The sequence below is a fragment of the Macrobrachium rosenbergii genome, chromosome 52 (assembly GCF_040412425.1).
Source record: "Macrobrachium rosenbergii isolate ZJJX-2024 chromosome 52, ASM4041242v1, whole genome shotgun sequence".
NCBI lineage: Eukaryota > Metazoa > Arthropoda > Malacostraca > Decapoda > Palaemonidae > Macrobrachium > Macrobrachium rosenbergii.
In genome coordinates, this window is record NC_089792.1 from 21,664,789 (window position 1) to 21,690,952 (window position 26,164).

Below are 26,164 nucleotides of genomic sequence, written 5' to 3' on the forward strand. Positions count from 1 at the left end.
CAACAATGAAAAATGTACTTATCAAGAACTCCCAAGACAATATTAAAGGGTGTGTATATAAAATTCCGTGTAAGTCTTGTGACAACTTTTATATTGGCCAAACTGGGAAAGCACTGGAAAAAAGAATTGAACAACATAAGAAATGTGTGAGATATGCACAAGGAACAGTGGTATATTTGTACATGTTAGTGAGAACAATCATGCTATCAACTGGGAAGGGGCAAAAAGGATTGTATATTCTAATAATGCACTGAAAGGAACATCATTGAATCTAGCTTCATAAAAGAAAGTTACAACCATAATATGAATATCAGTCAAGGGATGTATAAACTTGATCCTTTAATATCAAAAAGAAATTTGTAAATTGTTTAAACTTTAAGGTAGAGCAGTAGAGATATATGAAAATAGGATTATCATATTTGTAAACACAGTACGAGGGTAGTAAGGTTAATGAGTTTCCAAACTCCACCTCCATGACACCTGTCAGGTGTGGATCTGAGGTGGGGTATGGTCTGTTTATCAGCAATGTCCCCTGAGAGTCTATTGTGATTTTTAGCCAAATGAGTTTTAAAGGCCACTCCTACCTCGACACCGGCCAGAGTGGGGATATGGAGCCTCTAACGGTTGTGTATGTTCGTTAGTACTGTTCTTGTAGTATATATATTTGTGACTTCTCACACTCTGTATCAGTCCTTCGTCAATGGCTTGGAAATAAAGTCGAAACCGGTCAGGACCTACACCCCGTTTCTTATTTTTCACCTGTGGTAATGTGTGATAAATGAATCACGTACAAAAGTGATAATAATCATATATATATATATATATATATATATATATATATATATATATATATATATATATACACATACGTGTATAATTGAATCACGAAAAATATGGAACGTGATGAATATATAAAGAAAAAATCCACGAAGGAAAAAGAGAAACACTGAGGCTGCTAAGTAAAGGACGACAATTGAAAGGCCTCGCAGTACTCCAGTGTTTCTCTTTCCTTTGTGGATTTTGTCTTTATTTATATATAAATGTACAGTATATCTATCAACCACACTCCCTTTCTGTTTATCTATCTATCTACCTACCTATCTATCTCTCACACTCTATGAGTATCCTTTGGGGAGAGAGAGAGAGAGAGAGAGAGAGAGAGAGAGAGAGAGAGAGAGAGGGGCTCTACCCAGGTGCTAACCCCCTTCATGGTCAATAAGTCATTATGTCAAGATGATTGACAGATAAGCCTTCATGCCTCCCCCAAAGGTGGAGATGGCACAAGATCAGGGAAAACAATTACTGAGCTAAAATCTGACCTAATTCACTATATTTTGCTTAATCAATTGATATTTTGCTGTGTCTACATTAATATTTGAAAATTAGTAATCATTTATCATATAAAACAAGTACACAGACATGTTACATATGCATAAAAATTCTCTCTTATCTCAGTGAGAGAGAGAGAGAGAGAGAGAGAGAGAGAGAGAGAGAGAGAGAGAGAGAGAGAGAGAGAGAGAAATACAACTCACACACTAGTGACAGTACATACAAAGGCATCGAGCTACAAGCTATTTGATTGGCTGCTTCTAACCCATCCAGCCAATAGCGTGTCGTCATGGAGACAGACAGACAGAGAGAGGGGGTGAACAACTTTTATTGTTCATACAATACATTTTACGATAATAGATGATATTGAGGGATTTTCCTTTAATATCTGATTGATATTTTGCTGTTTTTACATTAATATTAATATATGAAATTAGTAAATCAATTATTTATCATACAAAAAAGATAACTAGTGACAGTAAATATCAAAGCACTGAGCTACAAGCTGCATGATTGGCTACTTCCAACCCCTTCAGCCAATAGCATGTTGTCATGGGAGAGAGAGAGAGAGAGAGAGAGAGAGAGAGAGAGAGAGAGAGAGAGAGAGAGAGGAGAGAGAGAGAGAGAGATGGGGGTGAACATCATTTTTTTATACAGTATAAATTACAATGATAAAAGATCAATATTGAGGATTTTACTTTAATATTTGATTGATATTTTGCTGTAATTACATTTTATTAGTACATATGAACATTAAATCTTTATCATAAAATGTATTTAGACACGAAAATAGCACGAAACTACTACAGTAACTAGTGAATATTTCTTGACAAAAATCCATGAATTACTGAACTTTCCACGAATAATTTGGGGTAAGTTCAACAGAAAAATCTGTGAATCATGAACCACAAATAGGTGGGGTCGACTGTGTAAATGTATGTATGTATGTATGTATGTATGTATGTATGTATGTATGTATGTATATATATATATATATATATATATATATACATATATATATATATATATATATATATATATATATATATATATATATATATATATATATATATATATATATATATATATATATATATATATAATCTGTATACACATATATATATGTATATATACTGTACATATATATATATACATATATGTGTGGAGATTATTTTCGTTTAAAATCTATCATATCGCGTTGACAGCTTTTAAGAAAGAACAAACATTCATCAGGTTTTATTCTTACTCTGTAGTTACTTTATTCTTATCTTGTAGTTACATTAAATTATCTTAATATTTTCTTAGGCAAGGCTACGTAAAGATTATCAAACTAAAACAAATTAATAAAAAAATCCTTTACTTTTTTTATCTATATTTATGCTATCATATTCTCATTTATATTTTGATTATGTTTTCTCATTTTTTTTTAAACAATAGATAAATATGTAGGGTACGTCACGTATGCACACACTCATTCCATGCCATCGGAGAACTTTGCTACAGCCTGTTTGGTTTGTGTTGCCTACGTATGAAATTCACGTATTAAATATTATTACAGTGATTAGAGCTGAAATATCAACAGTGATGAAATATTCTTGTGTACTGCTATGTTTATTAATCATACTTAGAATCAACTAAACTTGTAATAAAAACGGTACAATAAATCAAGCAAAGCAAGAAAAAAAATGTTGTAAGATACATATTCATGCACACTCATTCAATGGTGTCATGAACTTCTTGGAGTTTTAGTTTCGTATTTTTATGTTTATTATACGGATATGTACAGTACTGAGAGAGAGAGAGAGAGAGAGAGAGAGAGAGAGAGAGAGAGAGAGAGAGAGAGAGAGAGAGAGAGAGAGAGAGGCAAACTGAGGACTGAGGTATGCTTACATCAGCAAACAAATGAATCGGACACAGCTGTTTTGTGATTTTGAAGGATTTTACTTTAACATAAAGTATGTTAGTTTACCTTTGTATGCCCATTTTCCTTTTATGTACAAAAATAAAAATAATAATTCCATTAATACATTCGTTTCTTCTAGCAACTAAAAAATTTTCCTAATTCTTTCAGTAGTAGGCTCAATCAGCTGATTCTGAGAATGTAAACATTACAAATATTGGGAGGCTAGTTTTTTATACATATTACAAATGATAATACAGTGATATAATACAGTATAAATGGATTCTGTAAGTAGCTGTGATAGCCTATTTGACTATTGCAAATGGATACTATGAGCGTAACACCTGGGCTAGCCTAGGTATACAGTTCACACACAGCTACACAATTTTATCTCATGAATGGTAATATGATATAGTAACAACTGATAAGAAAGTTGCTGAATAAAAATACATTAATGAGAGTGTTTACAGTTATGTGGTATTGACAAGGTCGGGCGAAGAAAAGGTACAGTTGCCCTTAAACACCCCCTAGATTTTTTACTTGCCATTATTCAGACTTTGCCCATATCCAAAGGACCCTTGGCTTTATTCATTTTGATAACTGAAGGATTACATCTTTCAAGTAAACCAAAAGCAAGAAGTCATCCTCTGATGGAATCAAGTACTGTGCAAACCCTTCCATCTTGAACTGGGGCTGGAGAACAAACTGGTTCAGAAGAGAGTTGATTCAGTGCCACTCCTGACGCCTACGAGGGGGAGCCTCCTTTTACATAGAGTCGCTCCAGAGACAGACCAGGACACAGACGGGTCAGATTTGGGTTAACCTGTTTGGTCGGCAGTGGGCTCTCTGAGGAACTTAGCATTTCCTCTGGTGAGCTAGAGGCAGAGAAGTGTCTTGCATGAATGGCTAGACCAAAGCAAATTCTCTTGGCCAGAAACTAAAGAATTCACATGGTCTAAGACCCTATCTGCAAGTCTAGACCAAGGCAAGCTGATCGAGAACCTGGGTTCCATGAGGGGTCCCCAAAAAAGACTCGATGGCTGACAAATGGTAAGGAGGGAAAACCAAGGTCTCTTCCTCAAGATCAATATAATGCTGTATCATCTTAATGATTTCTACAAAATGCCTTGGCAACTTGGGGATGTCCGAGTCCTGAGGCACAGGACCTCAGGTCCCGGTCCTCCTGAGTCACCCACAGGAATAGTTCTAGGCTCGAGCCCTGGGCCTCTCTGGCTTCTGGAAATCCCCAAGGAGGTGAAGGGGGCATGTGAGGGATTGTGAGCAACCTTACCCAGCCTGTTGAAGGCTGAGGTCCCGGCAGGTGAACGAGGTCATGGGCGGTCGTCAACTCATGGTGATGACGTCCGCATGGGTTGGAGAGCCAGGTTCCGCCCACATGTACGTAGGTGGGGGTTGTCAGCGAGCGTGACCCAGCTTTCTTAGAACCTGAGGCTACTACAGGAGACGATGACTGAGTGGAGGACCTCCTCTTGCCTTGCCCGTGTGACCAGGCCGGGCCACTATCTTTGTAGAGCCTGGGGGGGGTGAGGAGAACCTGCACGCCTCTGCTCATCTTCTCTCACTGGGCTGTGCTTGCAGCCAGGCCCAGGTCCCTAGACTAGGGACCCTTGCTGGCCTGGGTAGGTGAGCTACCGGGGCCAGTACCAGGGGTTCAGAGAACCCCTAGCAGTGGTTGCTCCTGCACACTATGCAATGAGAGGACCGCACTCATTGTACCGCTTAGCAAGAGACCAGGCAGTAGTCTCTGTGGGGGAAGGTTGGCTACTGAAAGCTCTACGAGACTTCCCGCGGGCGAGCAAGGCAGCCTTTTTCTTCCTCCGCTTGCCAGCTTTGGAAGAGGAAGGGGAGGAGGCCACAACACTCGACGACAATGACGACTTCCTTTTCCTTTTTTTCTACTCCTTCTTCTTGCCAAGGGCAGCCTTAGACAACAATGTGTGGAGGAGGACATCACCCAATGATGAAGCTGAACAATGCACCTGGGGGCACAATCACTGAAGCCAAGCGCAAAGTCACCAAAAACATGGGGGCAGTCCTCAAGCAGGTGGATACCAGAATCAAGAAGTCATCATGGTTACAGTCGAAGCAGTAACCAGAAGGCCTTTCACAGTCTTTGTAGTGAACAATCAATACTTACACACTCGGTTCCCCTGAGAGGCCTAAGGACGGCCAGAGCTCCCTAAGCCCCTCGGCCTCCACAGCACCTGCAACAGTGAGAGACTGCAGGAGAGGAACCGGACTGGTTGTCTTTCTCCCCTCGGTGGTTCTCTACTGATATAGCAGTAGGAGTCAGTGTACAGGAAACCCCTCCCTAGGGAGTGGTAGCAGCCAGTGTAAGTTTGGCCGGAGGTAACAAGGAACCAGAGAGAATCTTTGATGTCACCAGCGGAGTATTGCACTCCAATGACACTGGAGAAACTGTCTCTTCTCTTCCTCCTTCTGTTGTTCAGAAGGCCATACCCATAACTCTGAACATGGAATTACTGTATTTGATTACGCTCATACCTATGGGATGAAAACATAGTGTGAGGATCAACCTTAACAGAGGAGAGAACCAGTTACGTGGACTGTCCTTCCTGGCAGTGCCTGAGGACTTGTGGTTTCCTCTCCACAGTAGGCTTAAGTGATTAAGGGGTTTTTAAATAAATAAACAATCACACAATATGTTTAGAAAAAAAAACAAAAGGAAAAAGCATAGGAAAGCAAATGGCAGTCAGCAGAGAAGCACAGCAGGCATCCTCACACGATGGCAGCCAGAAGCAAAGTGGAGTGCAGACCAACGAGTGGGCAGGGCTTCCCCTTACTTTCAGTAGTTAACGACCTTGCCTGCAAGTTAAACGTCTATTCCAGCTCGCGTCAGCAGGCCAAATCCCTCGTAAAGAATGAAGGTTTGTATTTGTGTAAGAACAAAAATTCATTAAGCATATTGTTGAATGGTATCACTACAGAAGTTTATCTACAAAGACCTCTTTAAAAAAAGGTACACATTTTTGCATTACCTGCCGACCTAAGACTTAGTGTTCCTTCTCTGAATTCATACAAGAGCTCTGGGATTCAAACATTTCAAATCTTCTGATGGAAAAACAACAATCCTTATTCTTCACTTCTACTTCCAAAGTGTATATGCAACAAAACAAACAACTTTCAAATTACCACCCCTAGAATAGAAGCTCATGGTATTCATCGTCTTTTCAAATGCCTAAGTAGTCTCCTTCAAACTAGCAAATAAATACAATCCCTAGTGGTTTGCACCCTTGATGGCAATATACATTAAAGCAATACAATAGTGAAAAGTGAAACTAATAACTTAATCTTCTTTGTGCAGTACCAATAGTACAGGTATCCTATACAGGTATCCTATACTATGCCCAACTTTACTGTCAATTTTATGAACAACATTACACAAAAAGAAAAATTTCCCCATATAATCTACATTTTGCAATGCAAACAAATTAATTCTTTCTAAGATTCTACAGGTTCTCTCACATATAGTCATGAAACTGAGCAGTTCCTAAATAAGACTTCAATCACTGAATCAGAGGTAAGGACCAACACTGTCTGTAGATATAGACATAATAAATATAGATAGAGATATAGACAAAAATCATTTATCAAAACCTAATACAGTCACATTTCATGTCAATATGCTTCCTTTCAAGGAATTTTAACAGCCTACTCTTTTGCTTAATATCTTTTCTTTTGTCAGTCATTCGATTTTAAAATATCTACATGAAAACATATGGATTACTTATATTTCCAGCATCTCTATGTAACCATCTTTTTAGATCTGTTTGGTCCTTCAAAAATTTCTGCAACTGCTTTCAGGTTGACGTTATGGACTGGGATGAGACAATCCAGGGATTCATTCTTGGGAGTTTTTTCTATGGTTACTTTGTGACACAGGTAAAACTGCTTGTCCTTTCTTTCTCTCATAATTCCACTCCTTTGATAACAATTTTCTCTCTCCATCTTACTCCCTTTTTAAAGAAAGGTCACATGTTCACAAGCGAGCCTTCAAACTATACTCTCCAATTATAAAGGACAATTTAACATAATTACATTACACACAAGAAGTTAAAAGCTCCTCATATAACTACTGATTTATCCACTGGTTTACAGTTCTCCTAAACTGGAGCACTACCATTAAAGTACAGGCAGTCCCCGGTTTACGACGGGTCCGGCTTACGACGTTCCGTGATTACGACGCTTTTCAAATATATTCATCAGAAATTATTTCCCGGTTTACGACGCAATGTTCCAGGGTTACGATGCGTCGTACGCCAATCCGACGGAAGAAATATGGCTCCAAAAGGCAGAATAAAAATTTGGAGGTTTTTTGATGAAAAATTCAATAAAAACGCAGTTTACATCGTTTTCAATACACCCAAAGCATTAAAAGTAAGGTTTTCTTAGGATTTTTGACGATTTTCGACGATTTTTCGGTTTACGACAAGTTTTGGTTTACGACGCGGTGTAAAAACGGAACCCCCATCGTAAACCAGAGACTGCCTGTACTGTACTAAGAAAGATTTTTATGTCAATGTTACAAGCTGGGCCTGTAGTTAATAAAAAAATTAGCCATGACTCTCTCATCTAATTCTCATAAGATTGGTAGGGAATGGTGCTGCTTAATCCTGTCTGAACCAGCAGTACTTTTAACAGTCCTTATTCTGCTTTACATAAAAATACTCAATACAGTTGAGTAGTCCCAAATTCACATAATCTAAAGCAAACTCTCTGATTTTATGCCATTTTATTTTAATAAACTTATACATGCTCATATATAAAAATTTTCTTCTTCCATCTGGGCCTCTATTATACATTACAGTACCTCAGAAATGACTGATGTGGGATGTTTCCTAGTATGGAAACTTTGTACACTTTTCCTCTAATAATGAACATATTATTCATAAAGAATGACCCACTTTTAATGTAACAAATAGTATACTTCATTTGTCTTTCTAAACAACCATTTCATAAGGTCCTCCTGTAATAAGACTTTTCATTCCCAAATTTCATCTATAAAATATTCTTTAAAATCTGATGACCCATTGGGAACTGCAATTTTTGTTTCTGTTGCTCTTACTGATAATCCATACTATTCTTGACTAAAATTCCAAAGATCCCTGGTGGAAGGCTTTCTGAGGTGTATGGGACCAAATGGGTATTTGGAGTCAGTATTCTGGGTGGTGGGATCTGCCCTCCTCTCCCCAATCATGGCTCGTTTACATTATGGTGCTTTCATCTTTATCAGAATCATTCAAGGTTTGCTGCAGGTAAGTGAAAAAGCAGACTTGTCCAAAGGCAGTTTAGAGTATCCATAAAAAATGAAAATACAGTACACTGTAAATTGTGGTCAGTGTCCCACAAAAGCTGCAATAAGCTTTCTATGATTTCTAGAGTAAGTAATCCTTTGATTAATCACAATAATAGAGCTAAGGCCCTGCCAGATATGGTCAAATAAAACTATGGATGTAAAGTGGCAACTATATACCTTTACTCCTCCTACCTTGTCAAACCGCTTAACTGTAAACAATAAATATGCTTTTACTATATACGACCACCATCACACTTTAAACCGGAAACATGATGCAAAACACAACTAGCTAGTTTTTCCTATCTGTAACAAATTATAGTGTATAAATGTGAAAAACTATAAAACAAGGGTAAAAGCTCTAAAGAAGTCAAACACATGTCTTCCCTTCTCCGCCCTCCCTGCATGGCATTCCACCTCCTTCCTGTGCAGGAAACTACTCCTGGCAATGCAACTCCCCCGATAATCCTTCCTCTGCATACTTATTCACATGAGCAGCATTACCAACATTTCTCTTCCCACACAGTGTTGCCAACTGCTCCCTCCCATCTTACCCAGCCTTCCCAACCTGGAGACTTTTCCCAGCTCCCCGCCCCATTTTCTCAGCCTGTTTTTGAATACAAGCAGTGTTACCAACACTCATTAAGTACACTCATCACTGCCAACCATAGGAGTGCAGTTTTTAACATTTTTATGAAAGTTGTACAAGTTATACAAATACGGTACCTTCGGTCCCTGAGGGCCAGTTGCATGCAGATAACGTCAAGCTGTGGATAATATGAATGTGGATAATCAAGATATTACTTGTACTTTACTTATTCTATGTTCCCCTTGAGCAAATTCTATAATTTAAGCAAGAGACTCTTACAAAATAATTTCATGACTACTGGTATGGTCAATTAGAAATATAACGCTTGTCTCCTGGACCTTTAGTTACTCAAGTTTGGGTTTCCTACTACCTGATAATTTTCTTTCACAATTACTATGTCATACTTTGTTCTTTATATTTTCTTAACACTCCATACCCCAAAAATTTAATCTGTCATCTTTCTTATCTCTTTTCTCAACAGGGCGTATCTTGGCCATCCATGCACGCCTGTCTTGTACAGTGGATTCCTCCACTGAGCGGCCTTAGATTTATAGGCTTAGTTTACTTTGGTTGGTTTATGAAGGTCCTTAATTGTTTTAAATCTATCTCTTTTAGCTGATCTGGAGGAGGCACTCATTTCAAGCAGTAACATTTTCAGAACATGCCCATGAAAAGTTCACAAGATACTTTTATAACCCAAAGAATGTTGTTAATTGTAAAAACTTTGTATTGATCAGAGTAATTGCTATCACCTGTAAAACTGATATCTGAGCTCCAGAAAATGTATCTTCTGTACCACAACAAAATATTCTGAACAACAAACTGATTACTTCTCCAGATTTACCACAAACTATAAGTTGGCTGAACTCTGACTAGTAAGCAGTTCTAATTGTTTCTATAGATCTAAAAAGCACTGCTTGGCTTATTTTACTCTGAATTTATGTTAGTGGTACTAACACTCTTGGTATTGTATTTAATTTTTCTAATCATTTGAGTGAACTTTTGGGGCAAGAGTTGAAAGATAAATTTAGAAGCTGTAGAGGTCTCCAAAATATTAAGCATGAAATTTCGAGCTTAGGAATATAATGGCTTTAAATACTGAAAAAAGTCTGATTAACTTTTAGAAGGGTTAGTGCAAGAAAGTGATGGAAGGCAAAATTTCTTTGAATGTTTCCTTAGACTTCCATATTTTAAGGTAAGCTGACAAGTATCCTAAAAAGAAGCTTCACAGTTCCCATTCTACCCTAATTATGTTACTATATTCAATCAACATTAATTTATAGACTTTATTCAGAATTTGTATCACATTTTACACAAAGATGCTTATATTACAGCTGTTTCAAAGATGCCTTTTGGTATAGTTTATTATGAATCCACCTTGACAAAAATGAAAATTTGTAATAAAATTATTTGGATACAGTAATTAAAATTAAAGTTCACTTACATCTTTGCCCTGTTAGATGCGATCAGCACTCAAAATAAACAAAAGAATAATGCTCAGCTGACCTGGATAGATCGTCTATAATCACCTGGTTCCCACCAGGTGATGTTGGGATGTTTACAATCTTGTCAGAATTCTTCCTGACCACTTATATGCAGGAAAGCTGGGGGGCTTTCCACTTCTACAGTAAGTATCCAAGTAATTAGTAATCCTATTATGACAATTTTCATCATCTGGGATAAATCTTACCTACTGTTAAAAGTTAGCTGATCACCACACTGAATGAGGATGGTGGGTTAATGCACTCAGAGAGAAATCCACTCAGCCACGTAAACTAAGAGCTTTAGAAAAACTCAAACATTTAATCTGCTGTGTGATCATTCCTGGTAAGTACTGCCACCAGATGGTGGATCTGCAGCAAGGTAAGGTCCTTGTAGCAAGAATTGTTGGAGGATCCTCACTGGGAAAAAGACTACCTTGTAGAGTACTAGCAACTCCCGTACCACAGTCAAAAGCCCACAACCAACAGCCCAAATATATAATGTATTTGGCTCAGCAGAAAATCAGACAGAGTTGATGATATGGCAGTTAACACCAAAGTAGATGCTGTTGACAGAGTGGCAGCTGGTGCTAATGCTGAAAGTGTCTAAAGCACTGATGATGCCCAAGGAGATGCTGGTGTCTGAGTGGCGCTTGGCACTAACGACAAAAACTTCTGAAGCATCGATGTTTTGGTGGCTGTTGCCTGATGAGGTAGCTGGCGCCCGATGTGGCAGCTGGCACTAACTCCGAAACTGCTTAAAGCACTGACAACAAAAATAGACCTGGCTGAGAAGCCAAACCTCTGTGCTACTGAAACTGTAGCAGTCAAAAGGTGCAGGTTCAAAGCCAGTTCAGGAAAGGAACCAAGCATCAAAATTTTGGAGACCTAGTGTGCCTGAAAAGACCTAGCATATACATGATGAGGCTGGGAAAGAACCCATGGTGTCCATGGAGAACGCTAACATGAACATGTTCTCAAGCATTCTTAGAACATCTGTGAGGAGTTTAAGGTGCAAAATAGGGGGATCAACTAAGGAGGCACAACAGCAGAGAAGAGCAAGAACTCAAACATGATGCCCAGCATGGTGTGGTGCCAAAGGAGACAGCGATCTAGAAAGAGCAGACCAATTAGGCTTGTGCATGCCTTCCCTGATGCACAAATAAACAAACCGCATGTTGGACTAACATGGACACAGACTGGCATACTCCAGCCTCTGGGGGAGTGAGAAGAAGAAGAGTCTGGTACCAAAAGAGCACCTTCGAGAAGCCATCTAAGCACCTCCGGAAAACTGCCAGCACAGACCTTAATCAATCTCTGAAAAGCTGATGAAACTACCTTTTCTTCTTCAGCATCAGTCCATTTCAGAAGCCTCAGACTCATCAGAGGGAAAACCCTGGGAAGCAGGGGTGGCAGTAGCAGAACCTGCTCCCAGAGACACAAAGAGTTTCAACTCCTCTACAAAGAACTTAATTAGGAAGCAAAAATCTGCTCCATACCAGAGGAATGGTTGGTGCTGTCTTGTGCCATGGCACCAATGAATCATCTGCGTAGGAAACAGAAGCTTCCCATTCATGACGCTGCCCTTCACTGACACAGGAGTTCAGTGGAAAAAACCACAACTGCCAGAGGAACTGACATCAAAAAACATGGAGAGGGGGAAGAAAATCCAGTCCGTTCAACCACTCAGACAGCAGTAATCAAAGAAGGATCTGCTTGTCAAACAGGCAAATACACCCATAGTCAGCCCTGAAGAGGTGACTGTGAGCACCAAAAAGAGCCCCAAGAATACCTTGAATGCTGCCTCAGCAACTGGGAGGCAACTTGCGGAAATTGCAATGTCGAACGTGGTTCCAGAAAACACCTAGATTGCTCAAGAGGCACCCGAGGAGGCAAAGAAGGGGGACAAGACTGGAAGAGCGATGCCTGGCGCCCACACCTACATATCGCCAATGGTGAACACGAGACAGAATGAGAACGTTATACAAGCTCCAACACATGAACCTCTTGTACCTTGGACATTTATGGCGTGAAGACAAACAGCATAGCCAGACCACCTGAGAGACTGAGAAGACAAATGCGAGCACCTGCCACCAGGTGGGCGCCTGCTGCCAGGCAAGAGCCCAGAGCCAGGTGAGCGCCCAGAGTCATGCGAGTACCTGGAGCCAAGCAAGGGCCAGGAGCCAGGAGAGTGCCTCTGAGCGAACACCAAATCCTCTTACAAAGAACTATAGGATGATCCCAGAAAAGGATCACTAAGAGTATGCAGCCTCCAGCAAGGCCTAAGGGATGCAGGATCAGATATCGAGCGAGTGCACTTATGAGAACTTCACTCTATTTTGCTGTGTGCATCTTTCGTCTATTGAATGCCAACCTATACACGACACGAATCAGGTTGGCCAGAGGAAGATAACACTGGGCACAAACTGCTTCCACTCATGGACATATTCCCCTTCCCAGTACAGTACTTTCAACAGTAGGAGGAGCATCACAGAGTGTGGCTAAAGTATGGGTATCAAGGAGAGAGGGTGCAAGGCATGTCCTCTGCTGCAAGGGGGAACCCCAAAAAAAAGGACAATCAAAATAGGCCAGTAAAACAGCAAATATCAAGGAAGTTATCTCCATTAACTTCTCAAACATAGCTCTAAAACTAGCTGCATCGGCTTCCAATCTGCCAAATCTCATGTCCTGAACAATACAGGGAGCTTTGAGATGGGAAATAATTTTGAAGGAGAGAGAGGTTACTAGGAAAACAGGCAGAGTTAGTAGAGATACTAAGTGACTGATTGTGAAAAGATGAGAAGCTCTTACTTGTATCATCACCTCCAGACCTAGTGTTTGAAAACCCTTTGTTTCTCTTTCCCTATTCTTATCTCCTTCTCTCATCTGCTTATACCTTAAATAAACATTCACTATCTCATCGGGTCACTCAATATGCTGATCACAGCGATCATTAAAAGAACAATCCTTGTTCCTACATTTAACACATATGATGTGACCATCATTAACTGAAGAGTAAAGCCAGGTATTACACCCTCTTGCCTTAGAGACTCAATACAATTTGTCTTATCCCCTGTGAATAGCATCCTACAAACCATAGTGCCAAAAACCATGTAAGGCCAAACCCAAAATCCAATAAACGATTCAAGTGGTAGCAAATTCTAAATACAGTACCACTCTGCATACAACCTCATGGGCCAACGACAGAGAAAAAACTGAATGGTAAAAAATTGATACTCGAGCCATCCGAAAGACATGGGTCAGTATCCAGTTCAAACTAAATGAAGGCTCTTCCTTGGGGGAGTCGGTAGAGTTGTGGCCTTGCACTCGTTAGGCCCGAGTTCGACTCCCCAGCCGGCTAATGAAGAGTTAGAATTTATTTCTAGTGACAGAAATTCATTTCTCGTTATAATGTGGTTTGGATTCCACAATAAGCTGTAAGCCCTGTTACTAAGTAACCAATTGGTTCTTAGCCACATTAAATAAGTCTAATCCTTCGGGCCAGCCCTAGGAGAGCTGTTAATCAGCTCAGTGGTCTGGTAAAACTAAGGTATACTTAACTTCAAACTAAATGATCCTAGAGATTTTTAGTTTTCACACTATCATCCTCCCACTTGACAAGGGAATATACTTATCATAATGGAGAGGCAATAACCATTTAAAAAATTATTAATTTTATCATCAAAGACTCCTTAGATCCTCAACAAAAAGAAAAAAACACTCATTAAGCAGGTAACACACACATACACACACACAACACATAAACCGTGTGACCATGATGCCCAAATGAATGTATTTGATTTAAACAAAACTAATCTTACACTTCTATCTCTGCTTGCTTTAACTGACATACTGCGAAACAAGAAATACGTAAGCACAATACCGTACTGAAGAAAATCTACCAAAACATAGTCATAATTAGTGCAGCCAATTCATACTGTATGACAGCATACATGGCAGGAAGAATTTGACAAGAACATAAACATTCCAACACCACCTTGTGGGAAACCGGTGACTATATAGTCAATCTGGGTCAGCTCAGTGTCATTCTACTGTTTGTTCTGAATGCTGATCACACCTAACCATGTAAAGTAAGCTAACCTTAACAGCAGGTCAAGATTCATACCAAACAATTTCATCTCCTTTCTTCTTAGGAACAAATCTGAGCACAGCCATAACCCTGCCCCTGTGCAGCTTTATCATTGATCGCTATGGGTGGCCAACTGCCTTTTATGTAACAGGATGTCTTCCCATCATATGGTCCTTATTCTGGTTTTCACTAATGCACAATTATCCATCTCAACACACAAGGTGTGTTTACAAGCTATGGTCATTATGTTATGTAGTTTTGATACATCATCTTAGTATTCCCTATGATGGAAGAACTTTTGTGATATGTACCTAATGTTGCTGCTTCTCATAATTACTTTTATCTTAAGGCTATTTAGATTTAAAATTGCAATTGACAAAGTTATGGATTTTTCTCTCCTTATACAGAATTAGTGACAAAGAGTTGGAATACATAGAAACAGCAATTAAGAAATCAGGCACTTCAACTAGTGATGAAGATCAGCCAAGAGGTATTCCTGAAATCCATATTAACTAGCACTCCAGTGTGGGCAGTGGTCATTGGAGACTTTGGAAGCTGCTGGGCTCTTGCTTTATTTTTAACGCAACTTCCAACTTACATGAAAAATATTCTTGGTTTTCCATCAAAGAGGTTAGTGAGTGCTGTCTCTTGCTAGCCTGACCGTTTGTCAAAATTTTGACATCCATTCCTAATCAGCTAACACAAAACCCTGATTTTCAACTTTGATTAAAAGGTTCAAACCTAATTTACTTTTCTTGGCATCAAAATTGCACTTAGTTTAACAACAGAAGTCACAGCTTCAACATTTGTGCCAATTCACTTGACAGCCTACAGTCACTTTAACAGTTGTAGTGCAGCAGATTGCTGTAAAAATCGTTCAGATAGTGAAACAAGCATGAAATTTGGGACAAACATTCCTAAGACTACGCTCTCTTAGAAAAGGGCGCTGGCCACCTGAAAATAAGATGGCGGCTATTTTTCAAAATGGCCGCCATCTATGTTGAGATTCACTGGTTTGGGAGCATCTATTGGATGGAATATGCTAGTTTTTTTTAAACCTCGACTTTTAGGTTATAAAAAATGTTCCATACCACACATTTTATTGAAAACCCTTACTAAATGAATTGTAACCAAGATGGCGTACAAAATGGTTGCCATAAAAGTTTTTTTTTCTATCCACAGCGCTAGCAGACATAGAGACCAACTGTTTTTATTTAATGGTATATTCATGTGATCAGACAGTTTAACTAATATGCTATTTTCAACTGAAATAGTAATGGTATGGTCACATACAACATTGTGTCTAAGACTGTAACCATAAAAGAAAAGAAGAGAAATACGGACTAAACGAACCAATCTATGTATAGGTCTCTCAACCTACACCTTTGAAAAATTCGAGGATAAGAAGGTAGGCATAGCATGACACGTTGGATGCTCAAGCTAGATTATCTACTGAAGAGAGGGCAATATTTATCTAGACTTCACATTTGCAAGTGCACAGAGCTGTGCAGGGAAGACCCAGCTTGTAGCACTTGCACCTTTCCCGACAGCCTGCTTTGCATCCACATTTGGTAAGCTGTTGGCAACTCTTGGTTAAGGGCGAGTTGGTTGTCCAGAGGACTTGCCATGCTCCACCAGACTTTGCCATCCCCACTCAGCAGGGTTCTCTGGCTGTGGCTGACACTGGGTGGCCTGCCCCCACACACAACCAGCCTGGTACGCAGCACGCTTGGTGTGTTGGAGGAGAGCTCCCTGGTTGGTGGAATGGCCTCATATGCCCTTTTGTTTTCTGGCAAACATATCAAGTCTAGCCTCATCCACAGTGCCAGCAGTGCTGGATCTTTCATACATAAGTATGACAAACCTCTCCAGGACCTTCAGGTCACTCTCTTCCACTCTGAGAGGGTAGTGACTCAGTTTGGAGAACACAGTGGAGGCCTCTGGAAAGATGTTCCATGTCTGCCAGGCGGTCTTCTTGCCCTTGCTCGGAAGGCTGACACTGTATCACAGCCTGTGAACGCATGGAAGAAGAGCATGCCATTCACCTTCTCCTGGCCCAGAGAGTTGCACAGGTCATGCACAGCAATCCAGCGCAGGCTCTGGCCTTGGCCAAATGCCACCCATAGCTTCTCTAGCCCTAGATTGTGGAGAGTGGAGAAAGCACTGACTGCAACGACAAGAACATCTGTGTCATTTGCTTTAACCGTGATGGTCTTGGCTCCATGTTCTGTGGCATATTTGGCATGGAGAAAGATGCGGGTGTCAGCTTCCTCATGAGAGCACTTTTCCAGTCCCTGAAGACTAGCCTCATGAGTGCTGAGGACAGCAGACCCTTTCGTGGCAATGACAACATTTGTGGCAGACATCTGGGCAACTTTGTCTGCCAGGAACTGGAACAACTCTGTCTTGTTGGCATCGTGTCTTAGGAAATTGCGCCAGTTGGATGGAATTGTGTTCTTGTCTGTCACCTTGCGCCTTCCTCCTTGACCACGTTGGAGCCTGGTCTCAGCTTTGAGGCTGGATGTATTGTATACATCAAATACAAGATGTGATGATGTGTACTTGCTGCTATAGGATTGTATCACAGGCAAGAAGTCGCAAAGTGCATAGCCCTCAAAGGTCTTTCCTTTCTTTGGTGGCAAGGCATGGACCAAAGCTGATCCATCTACAATGAGGACATCAGTCTTTGGTTCTTTGTCTTCTAGTGTAACATGACTCTCAGGACCGAGGTCAGCTGAGACTTCTGACATGTGTACAGCCTACCACCCTCACTAAGGGAAGCTGGGAATGTTTGATTCTCGTGCTGGAAGAATTCCTGCAGATCACATTCACAGCTCTGACAGGATATAAATAGCTTTGAGAAAAGCTGGCAATCCTCCTTCAGAAGTTTCTGCTTTGACTGTTCTACAGGAGCAGCTTCTTGCCTGAAGAAGTCAGTTCTGTTCTTCTTTATCGGCTCATAGAAGGAGACTGCATTGTTTGCCAAAGAGTCTGAAAACTTCTGAAATTTAGTGCGGCCTCTGTCAAGGTGTGTCTGTAGAAGTTCTGCTGAGCTGGGGTGGGCAATGTCTTTGTTGTCAATGGAATACAGATCCTGGCTCTCTTCCTGAAAAGGACTTCCCAAGTGTTGCAAAGCCAATGACAGCTTGCTGACTCTCTCCAAGAATGTCTTCTGCGCATGAGGTGTTTGTTCATGGTGTGTTGTCTGCTCATTAGACTCCTTACTTTGAACCTCTGTTTCGTATGCAGACACCAAGCGGATGATCTCTGGGCCAGCCACCATCCATCTTCTGAGTGCTGACGGATCTTCAGTCAGCCCAATGGCTCCGCCATCAGCCTTTATAAAGGCATTGGTCTGCTCATGAGCTTGGTCAAGAGCCATTGCTGAGAACTGGCGACTGGTCTTGTGCACAACAAAGTTGCCAGCCTTGAACTCCTTGTGCAACTCTGGGTGTGAACTCTCTAGGGTAAGCATGTCCCTGAGGTGAATAGGCAGCCAACGAGCATAGTTTGTATTATTGTTGGAAAAGAAGTTGGGTATCAGCTCATGCAATGCCTGGCAGTAGAGGACAAAATTGGCCTCACGGAAGGACCTGATCAGTAGGAATATCACAAGTTCCATAGACAACACCATGTGCCAGAAGTGGAACTGTGGACTCTGCTGTCTTCGAAGGTCACACCACTCCTCAAACTCTAATGCCTGCTCATTGTTGTTTGCTTTCTCAGCACAGTAGTCAGTGTATGCTGTCCTCAGGAGTTTGTACAAACTAGAGGCTGTAACCTGGTGCATCTGCCGTGTCCTGGTTACACTTGCAGCTGACAGGAAGGATTCTGCAGTTCCAGATGAAGCAACTCCTGCCTCCACCAGAGCTCCTGTCCAACCACTGCCATGAAGAAGAGTACCAAGAGATGTCATTGCTGCCATCTCAATGTGCAGACCACCAAACATTACCAGATACTTGTCTTCGCCATACTGATCAGGCCACTGCCACTGCACCTGCTTTGCTACGGCATAGATTGGCTGATCAGCTGTGATTATGGGTATCTGGCCAGGGTTCAGAAAATCAGTGACATCCTGCACTTTCTGCATCACGTGTTTGATCGTAGCAACAGAATGAGCCTGATCACGCAGGAGAGGAAGCAATGAAGTTATGGTTACTTCAAATTCTGGGCTTCTCTTCATTGAAGCGTGATGAGCTGACCACATCAGATTCACTGCATCATCTATTTCCTGGGTGACTATGACCTTGTCTAGCCACTGATACTCCAGTGCAAGCTGTGGCCCCAAGATATCTGTGGGTGGCTTTGGTATTGCAGTGTTTGGTGGCACAGGGTTCTTTGTTTGAAAGGAAGCTGGTGAGATGTTTGTGAATGTGTCCGGCAATTCAGGCACCGACCTCACTTTCTCAGGTGCAAACTTTAGTTGCTGTCTTTCCTGTCCAGTGTTCTCCTTGGTGGGGTGCTGAAATATGGAGATGCTAGTTCCATGGGATTCAACTTGCAGATGTTGGGTCTCCATCACTGCAGTGGTGAACAACCCTAGCCCAGACTCATTCATCCAGTGCCATTTAAGTCCCTGTGTGATCTGTAACACCATCTCTGTCATAAGAGATACTGAACCATCATGTAGCAGCCCCAGGTTTCTCTTCCTGGTTTTGCTCTCCCACGCTGGCACATCCTGTCTATTCAGGTGCGGCTATCTAACTATAGCTGGTCTGGGGCTGTTAGAAAGCATTTGGGACACTAAACTAAACTATACTACAACTACTAGTCTAAGACTACAGGATTAGTAAAGCTGGATTAGCTGGCACTGAACCCCATGCTGAGTCACACAGCAGTGATGTCACCAGTGTGCCCTGGTTGTGTGCAGACATACACTCTTTTACATTTATTAATTTTCCTTCAAAATTGATGAGTTATTCGAAAGAGATGGCCTCATTAGGATCTAAAACCACAGAAACCAAGATCCATGCTTAAAACGATAATTGTTGAACGGGCATTATTTCTCATTATAATTATTGTTTCTACCTTTTCTTGGCAGCCATATAGCCCCATATTTAAAGGTAAACTGTACTGGGAAGCTACAGAAACATAATATTCACAAGAAATAGTATGGAAGAGCTTTACCATATTGCTAGAAGCAAATACATGCCATTCTAGTGAAAAATTAGCCAAAATCTGTCGATACTGGCCGCCATCTTGGAATTTGGCCGCCATATTAAATTTTTTGCGTGGCCAGCGCCCTTTTCTGATAGAGGGAACTTTAAAGAGCACTTGTGCAAAATTTCATGCTTGTTTCACTATCTGAACGATTCTTATGAAATATGCAATTATCTGCTGCACTATTGGGCGAACTACTGGCTGTATTTCTGGAGTGTCAAAACTAAGGATGAAAACTGTAGGTGCAATCCTGGTAGAGATTCACTGGTAATCACTCAATTAACTGGATCACCATTATATGACACTTTCAGATCAGGGGCCCCAAAGATATATGATAAACTGTCCCAGTTAAGATGAGGTTACGTTACAAAAACCCCATTGTTTCTTGAAAAAGAAGAAGAAGAAAAAAAGTAACTTGAAATTAGCCTAGGCTACACTGTACAGTGCAGGAATAAAATACAAGGTGGTAAAACAGAGCCTACACTATACCCGCAGCCAACAAACAAATGTATTTCTGTACAGCAACTCTGGATCAGTTGTTACCATATTGTAAACCATTAGACCTAAGATGAAAATGTGTAGGCAAATTAAACTATAGACCTAGGTTAGCCCAGGTGTTACCCTCATAGTATCCATTTGCAAAAGTCAAATATGACACTTTTATGATAAAATAAAGTTTTATATATACTTGCCCAGTATTTACTTAGCTAAGTTCAGTTTCTACTCAACAGCAGCTTAAATTTTGAACATTCATGGAAGCTACACTTTTCGTTGTTTATGTAAGTCAAACACTAACCCTGCCCATTTTGGGGTAAGAGAGAGGAATAACTTAGCCAAAAACTCAGTTTGTAGGTGCCCCAAAAACTTAGATATAAAACATGGAAATTCATGATTTATGAAGGAAAAGGAAAAGAAAGAAGATAGAGAGAGAGAGAGAGAGAGAGAGAGAAGAGAGAGAGAGAGAGAGAGAGAGAGAGAGAGAGAGAGAGAGAGAGACAGGCAACGATTGACATTTGACAGCTTTATCTGCACCTCACTCCTCTCTTCAGAGTGATTTCAAAAGATAGGAAATGATATTTGTTTGTTTAAAAAGTTCTGCAATTTACTATAAAAATGTATAAATTTTATAATTTATATTATTATTATTATTATTATTATTATTTGAAAATTAGTACTTATTATTATTAAATCATTTATTTATCAACAAAACAAATAAACATGTCCTGAACCATAAAAACGATTCTCTCATCTCAGTTCAAGAGATGAGAGAATCATTATGGTTACATGTATACGTTTATTTGATTTGTATGATATATAAATGATTTACCTAATAATAAGTACTAATTTTCAAATATTAATAATAATAATAAGTGTAATTACAAAATTTATACATTTCTACAGAAAAATTATGTGATATTTTAAACAAACAAATATCATTTCTCAATCTTTTGTGAAACTGTGAAGAGAACTGAGGGGCAAAGCTGTCATTTATGTCAATCGTTGCCTTTGTCAAAGGATTTCTACATACTATCTCTCTCTCTTTCTTTCTTTTTTCACAAAGGGGATTTTCCTTCATAAATCATGAATTTCCATCTTTTTGATATCTAATGTAAATAACTTTCTCTCTCTCTCTCTCAAGTTATTCTCTCTGTCTCCATAATAATTCATAAATAATTAAACTTGATATTTCAAGCAACGACAACTCACTCTCTCTCTCTCAAAGTTATTCTCTTTCTCCGTAATAACTGATAAATAATTTCATGCTCTTAAATAAGGACAACCCTTTCTCTCTGAGCTCGTAGTTAGCACTCACACATTTTTACAACTCATTATTTCTCTGTACATCTTTACCTGTACAGTATACAGTTTAAATTGATCCAATTTTACCTGTACTGTCTATAAACTGTAATAAACTAGTGGCAAATACGTTCTATACAATAGACACATAATAACTAGGAGTTGTATTAGTCCAAATAAAAAACACTGTTTGTTCATGAAAAAGCATTTCAGAACAAAGAGAAAGAGATGTAGAACAAAGAAGTTATTAAAAAGAGGTTTGAAAACTTCTAAAAATAGATCAGTCGGAGGGGGAGAGAGACAAAAATTCTCTTCCAACTCTCTAATTTTATGTCAACCATTTATTTTTTTAAGTGTAGCTCCTGCAGAAGTGTCAAAAAATGAAATTACAGAAGCTTTAATTTCATTTAAAAGTTAGCTTAATAATTTAGGAGCATGATTGGGGTCATATTTAGTGTTTAAACTCTAGGCATAAGCATTACTTAGCATTTTTTGAGACTGGGAAACTTATGCAAAAATTCAAGAGGGGTTCTGGAATCTAACCTTGCATAAGTTCAGGGTATGACTGTATTACAAAAAAAACATGTATAAGTTTGTAAAATTAGCATATTTTCATGAATGTCTCAAAAAGAGGCCTCACACTGGGTTGTGAATAGTCACTTTCAACTGCCTGTGGATGGTACAGAAAAATTTTTTAGAATTTTTTCTTACACCAAGTGCATTTGTATATCTGCCAGTGATGCCTTTTTTGACCTTAAACTGGCCACCCAAAGTCTGCCCAGTTTTGGGGGTGTGTTTAATATACTGTATATTAAGCCTGTCCCATTAAGGGTTAACTTCAGATCTACCCAACATGGTTGGGGACCCTTTGGGAACCCTGGGTTTTGAAAATATTGGGAGAAAGACCGGAGCATCATGTTGTTGGTATGGAATGGTTCCACGCAAGCTTAAGTCATCAAGGAGCCATAGGCCTATGTTGAAGAAGGGACTGGCTATAGAAGCCAGTAATTCTAAGCCGGGCTGTCTGTGGTGAGGTAGCCTATGGCTGTTGACATTTTCCTATGTTATTTTACTTGCTTTACAAGAATTTAAAATATTTTGTCGGCTGGCTTTAACTAAACTGTAACTGACCTTTGAAGGCTACATGACGGTACCAATGGGTCCCCTGCACTGACCCCTGCACAGTTCAAGGGTAAATTACAGTTTAGCTACAGCCAGCTGGCAAAAATACTACCTCAAACTCTTGTAAAACAAGTAAAATAACACAGAAAAACGTCAACTGCCATACAACAGCTCTACTGACACTATTCAAGCTTTCGGTCAGGGGAAGAAAAGAGTAAACTGGGTGGCGGAATGGCACTTCACGCCTTATCCACATTTTGAAATATTCTTGGTAAGCTCGTATGTTCTGGCAGGCGGTAATGTTTTGCTCAACACCAGCCACAGGGGTTACAGAAAATGTAAAAAAAATTACTTTAAATTCTTGTAAAGCAAGTAAAATAACATAGGAAAACGTCAATTGCCACAGTCTAGCTAACCGCAGAACACCGGCTTAGAATACTACTCTCTCTCAGTTGGAGGCATAGGAAGATTGGCTCGCCTGTATGACCACGTATGCGTGATAGGGCCTGGAATCAGCAGTACTAGTAATGCATGAAAAATGCATTTGGAACGGCTCCATCTGTCCATTTATTTGCCCTTTTTTTTTTACGCTTGTTTTTCGTGTTCCAAATGACAAATATAACAGGAAATACAACAATAAGGTGCCCAAACCTTTTCCCAAATCATTTACCCCACCCAAAACCCCAAATCCCCAACGGGTCCCCCTGTTAGACTGTTAGCTATTCTTTGTTAGAGTGTTTTACCCCACCCAAAACCCCGATTCCCAATGGGTCCCCTTTACAGTCGGCTACAGTTCTAAGATAATTTACAGCTTAATTACAGCCTAGCGACAAAATATTACTTAAATTCTTGTTCAACAGATAAAGTTCTATAGAAAAAGTCAACTGCCATAGTCTAGCTCACTGCAGACAGCCGGCTTAGCTCTACCAGGAAACCTATTATAAAAGGAACTTAGAGGGGAAGTACTAACCTAAGGTACCAATAACCTAACCTGGTAGATCTAAGTAGTAGCTCTCCGGCAGCCATTTCATTCTAACTTGACTTTTTCTACAGTTTTTTGGGACCTAATTATGGATTTACTCCAATTTTTGTCACATGAATGTAATTAACCAACCCCTGAAGTCCATCCAACAACACTTTCACAAAAAATCTTCACAAGACAACGCATGGGTACGTCTGTTTGCATTGGTTCATACCCCGTCTGGCAAGTGCAATAACTTGTTCATGTATGGGTACTGAAGTTGAAAGGCCAGTACAAACATGGCGAAGGGACATTCTTCCATTTGGCCGAAACAAACAAATGCTTAGGGAAAAGTTATCATTTTTCAGCCCTAAAAATGTACAAAAACCAGTTTCCAAGGTAAAACAGGCGCAGAGCTAATACTTAAAATTACCCCTAACAACCTAGCAGGCTGTTTACTTAGTTGGGGGCCCAACCCCAGACCCCTAAAATGAAGGAAACTGCACTTTTACCAAAAGCTCCTCTAACACTGCGCATGCAACCTTGCATTCCAGGATGGCCCCTGCATACAAAAACATATAATTTCTGAGGTTAATTACAGTCAACCGACAAAACTGTAAATTTTGCAACCAAAACATAGTAGAACACTTTAGTTGCGTGGCCCGATTCCCACCGGTCGCCGACCGTCCAGGTTACACTTTACATTTTTCCGCCCCCAGCCAGGTTGGTGAACGTCGAAAGTGAGGTTAGGAAGGTAAGATCTGGCTCGGTCAGGCTGACCTGGCATTATAGGAAAAATTAGCCTATTTCTAACAGTGTATGAATAACCTGTCCTGGTCGACGACTGGCGGAATCGGAGCCATTTCACCTACAGTGAGGCCATTTTGCATGTAAACTTCGAAACGGCCTAAATGACTTGGGACCGAAACGACCCAACCTCAGGCTCTCCAGTTAAATGTTCTCAAAAATCAAAAAGGAGAACCCTCGAAAGTAGGCCTTTTAGGCTAAGTATTCTGAAAATAAGTGTTAATATGAAACCTCAAATGAATGACTTAAATTTAATTTTAACAATGAGCAAGGATGGCAGATTTTTGGATATGTATTACATGACGAAAGGAGTGCCTCAACTAACCTTCCCTGCAACGCTGTACGTTCTAGCTTGTTGAATGGCTGCTTTATTGTTACAATGTTGAATCGACAACAGTCTTGGCATTTAGTCAATCTCGTTTCACTGCATTTATTGAAAACTGCACGAGAACTGGCTCACTTTAGTCTAAATTTTTGAAATGTGGACGAAAATATGTTCCTGAATGACTTCGAACCCTAATCAACGTAGACGTTTGTCGACTAGTGAACAAAGGGCTTTTTTTTTGCAACGTCACATTAGACCTGTTAAAGCAATCTCAACTTTTAAGATTAATTAATAACTGATTTATAGTTTTCAAAGGCATACATGCCAAGTTTTGGGGCAAGTTAACTCCATTACACCTAAACGTTAACTGGACAACCTGTTTTTTGCATTTTTACAGTTTTCTCTTCCTACGCATGCGACCTGAGCATATGATTAAATTTCGTTCGACATGCTTACGTCGAAACGACATGAGCAGGTGCGCCCGAAAGTTAGTGAGGGGAGGGGAGGCCACATTTTTTACTTAGTTCTCTTCCAACGTTGTATGTTAACAATGAATAATAGTTTCTTCATTAGACATCCATTTAGGCGATTATTGTTTTCTGTTGCTATCAGCAGGTCAATCACTGCTGAAGCAACGTCTTTTAAAACGTCATGCCTGATACCAAGAACTGAGTAAAAATGCATCGATAACGTTCAGTTATTGCACAGTCGGCCTATGCAGGAGCACTGAACGTTAATGTTAAAACAACCTGCACAGTTTTCCTCGCCTAAAGCAGGCGACCTTGAGCAAATAGCTCATCATCTCAATCAATAAGATTCCGGCCAAACCGTTGTCAATGCCCACTTCAACGTTAGTGTGGTTAGGCAATGTTTTTTGGCTCAGGTCGGTTTCCGACGCCGGACTTCTATCACGTATATCAGTCAAGAACGAACTTTTAATAAATTTAAACGTGTTTATCCCTAAATTGATGATATATCGGATTTACTTGCTTTTTCATAATTAATACGGATGTCGGAATAATATATATTTATAATTTTATCATTTTTCGACGGGAAAATAATTGTGTACAATGAAGGCTGAAAGTGGCAGCATCATTCCTGAAACTGTTGTAGATTTCCGTGAAATCTGTTAAATGAGACTTTGCTTCAACAAATAAAATCTCAAAGGCTATCGTAGCAGATTAAGCCTATGTATGTTTATTCGTAAATCACAAATCATTTGAAAGTTACTTTTAAATGAGAGTAGATGTACCATTATGGTGAAATAA

General features: G+C 40.0%; 1 protein-coding gene and 1 pseudogene across 1 annotated transcript in view; one reads left to right on the forward strand and one right to left on the reverse strand.

The window, feature by feature from the left end:
* LOC136833936 (vesicular glutamate transporter 1-like) overlaps positions 1-25,040 on the reverse strand; it is a 59,774-nt gene extending 34,734 nt beyond the window's left edge. The window contains exon 1 of the mRNA XM_067096217.1: positions 24,897-25,040. Coding sequence (XP_066952318.1) covers positions 24,897-24,977 — 81 coding nt within the window. The 5' untranslated portion in view covers positions 24,978-25,040. The remainder of the gene's footprint in view (positions 1-24,896) is intronic.
* LOC136833826 (vesicular glutamate transporter 3-like) lies at positions 5,997-19,267 on the forward strand (annotated as a pseudogene).
* Positions 25,041-26,164: the final 1,124 nt, after the last annotated feature.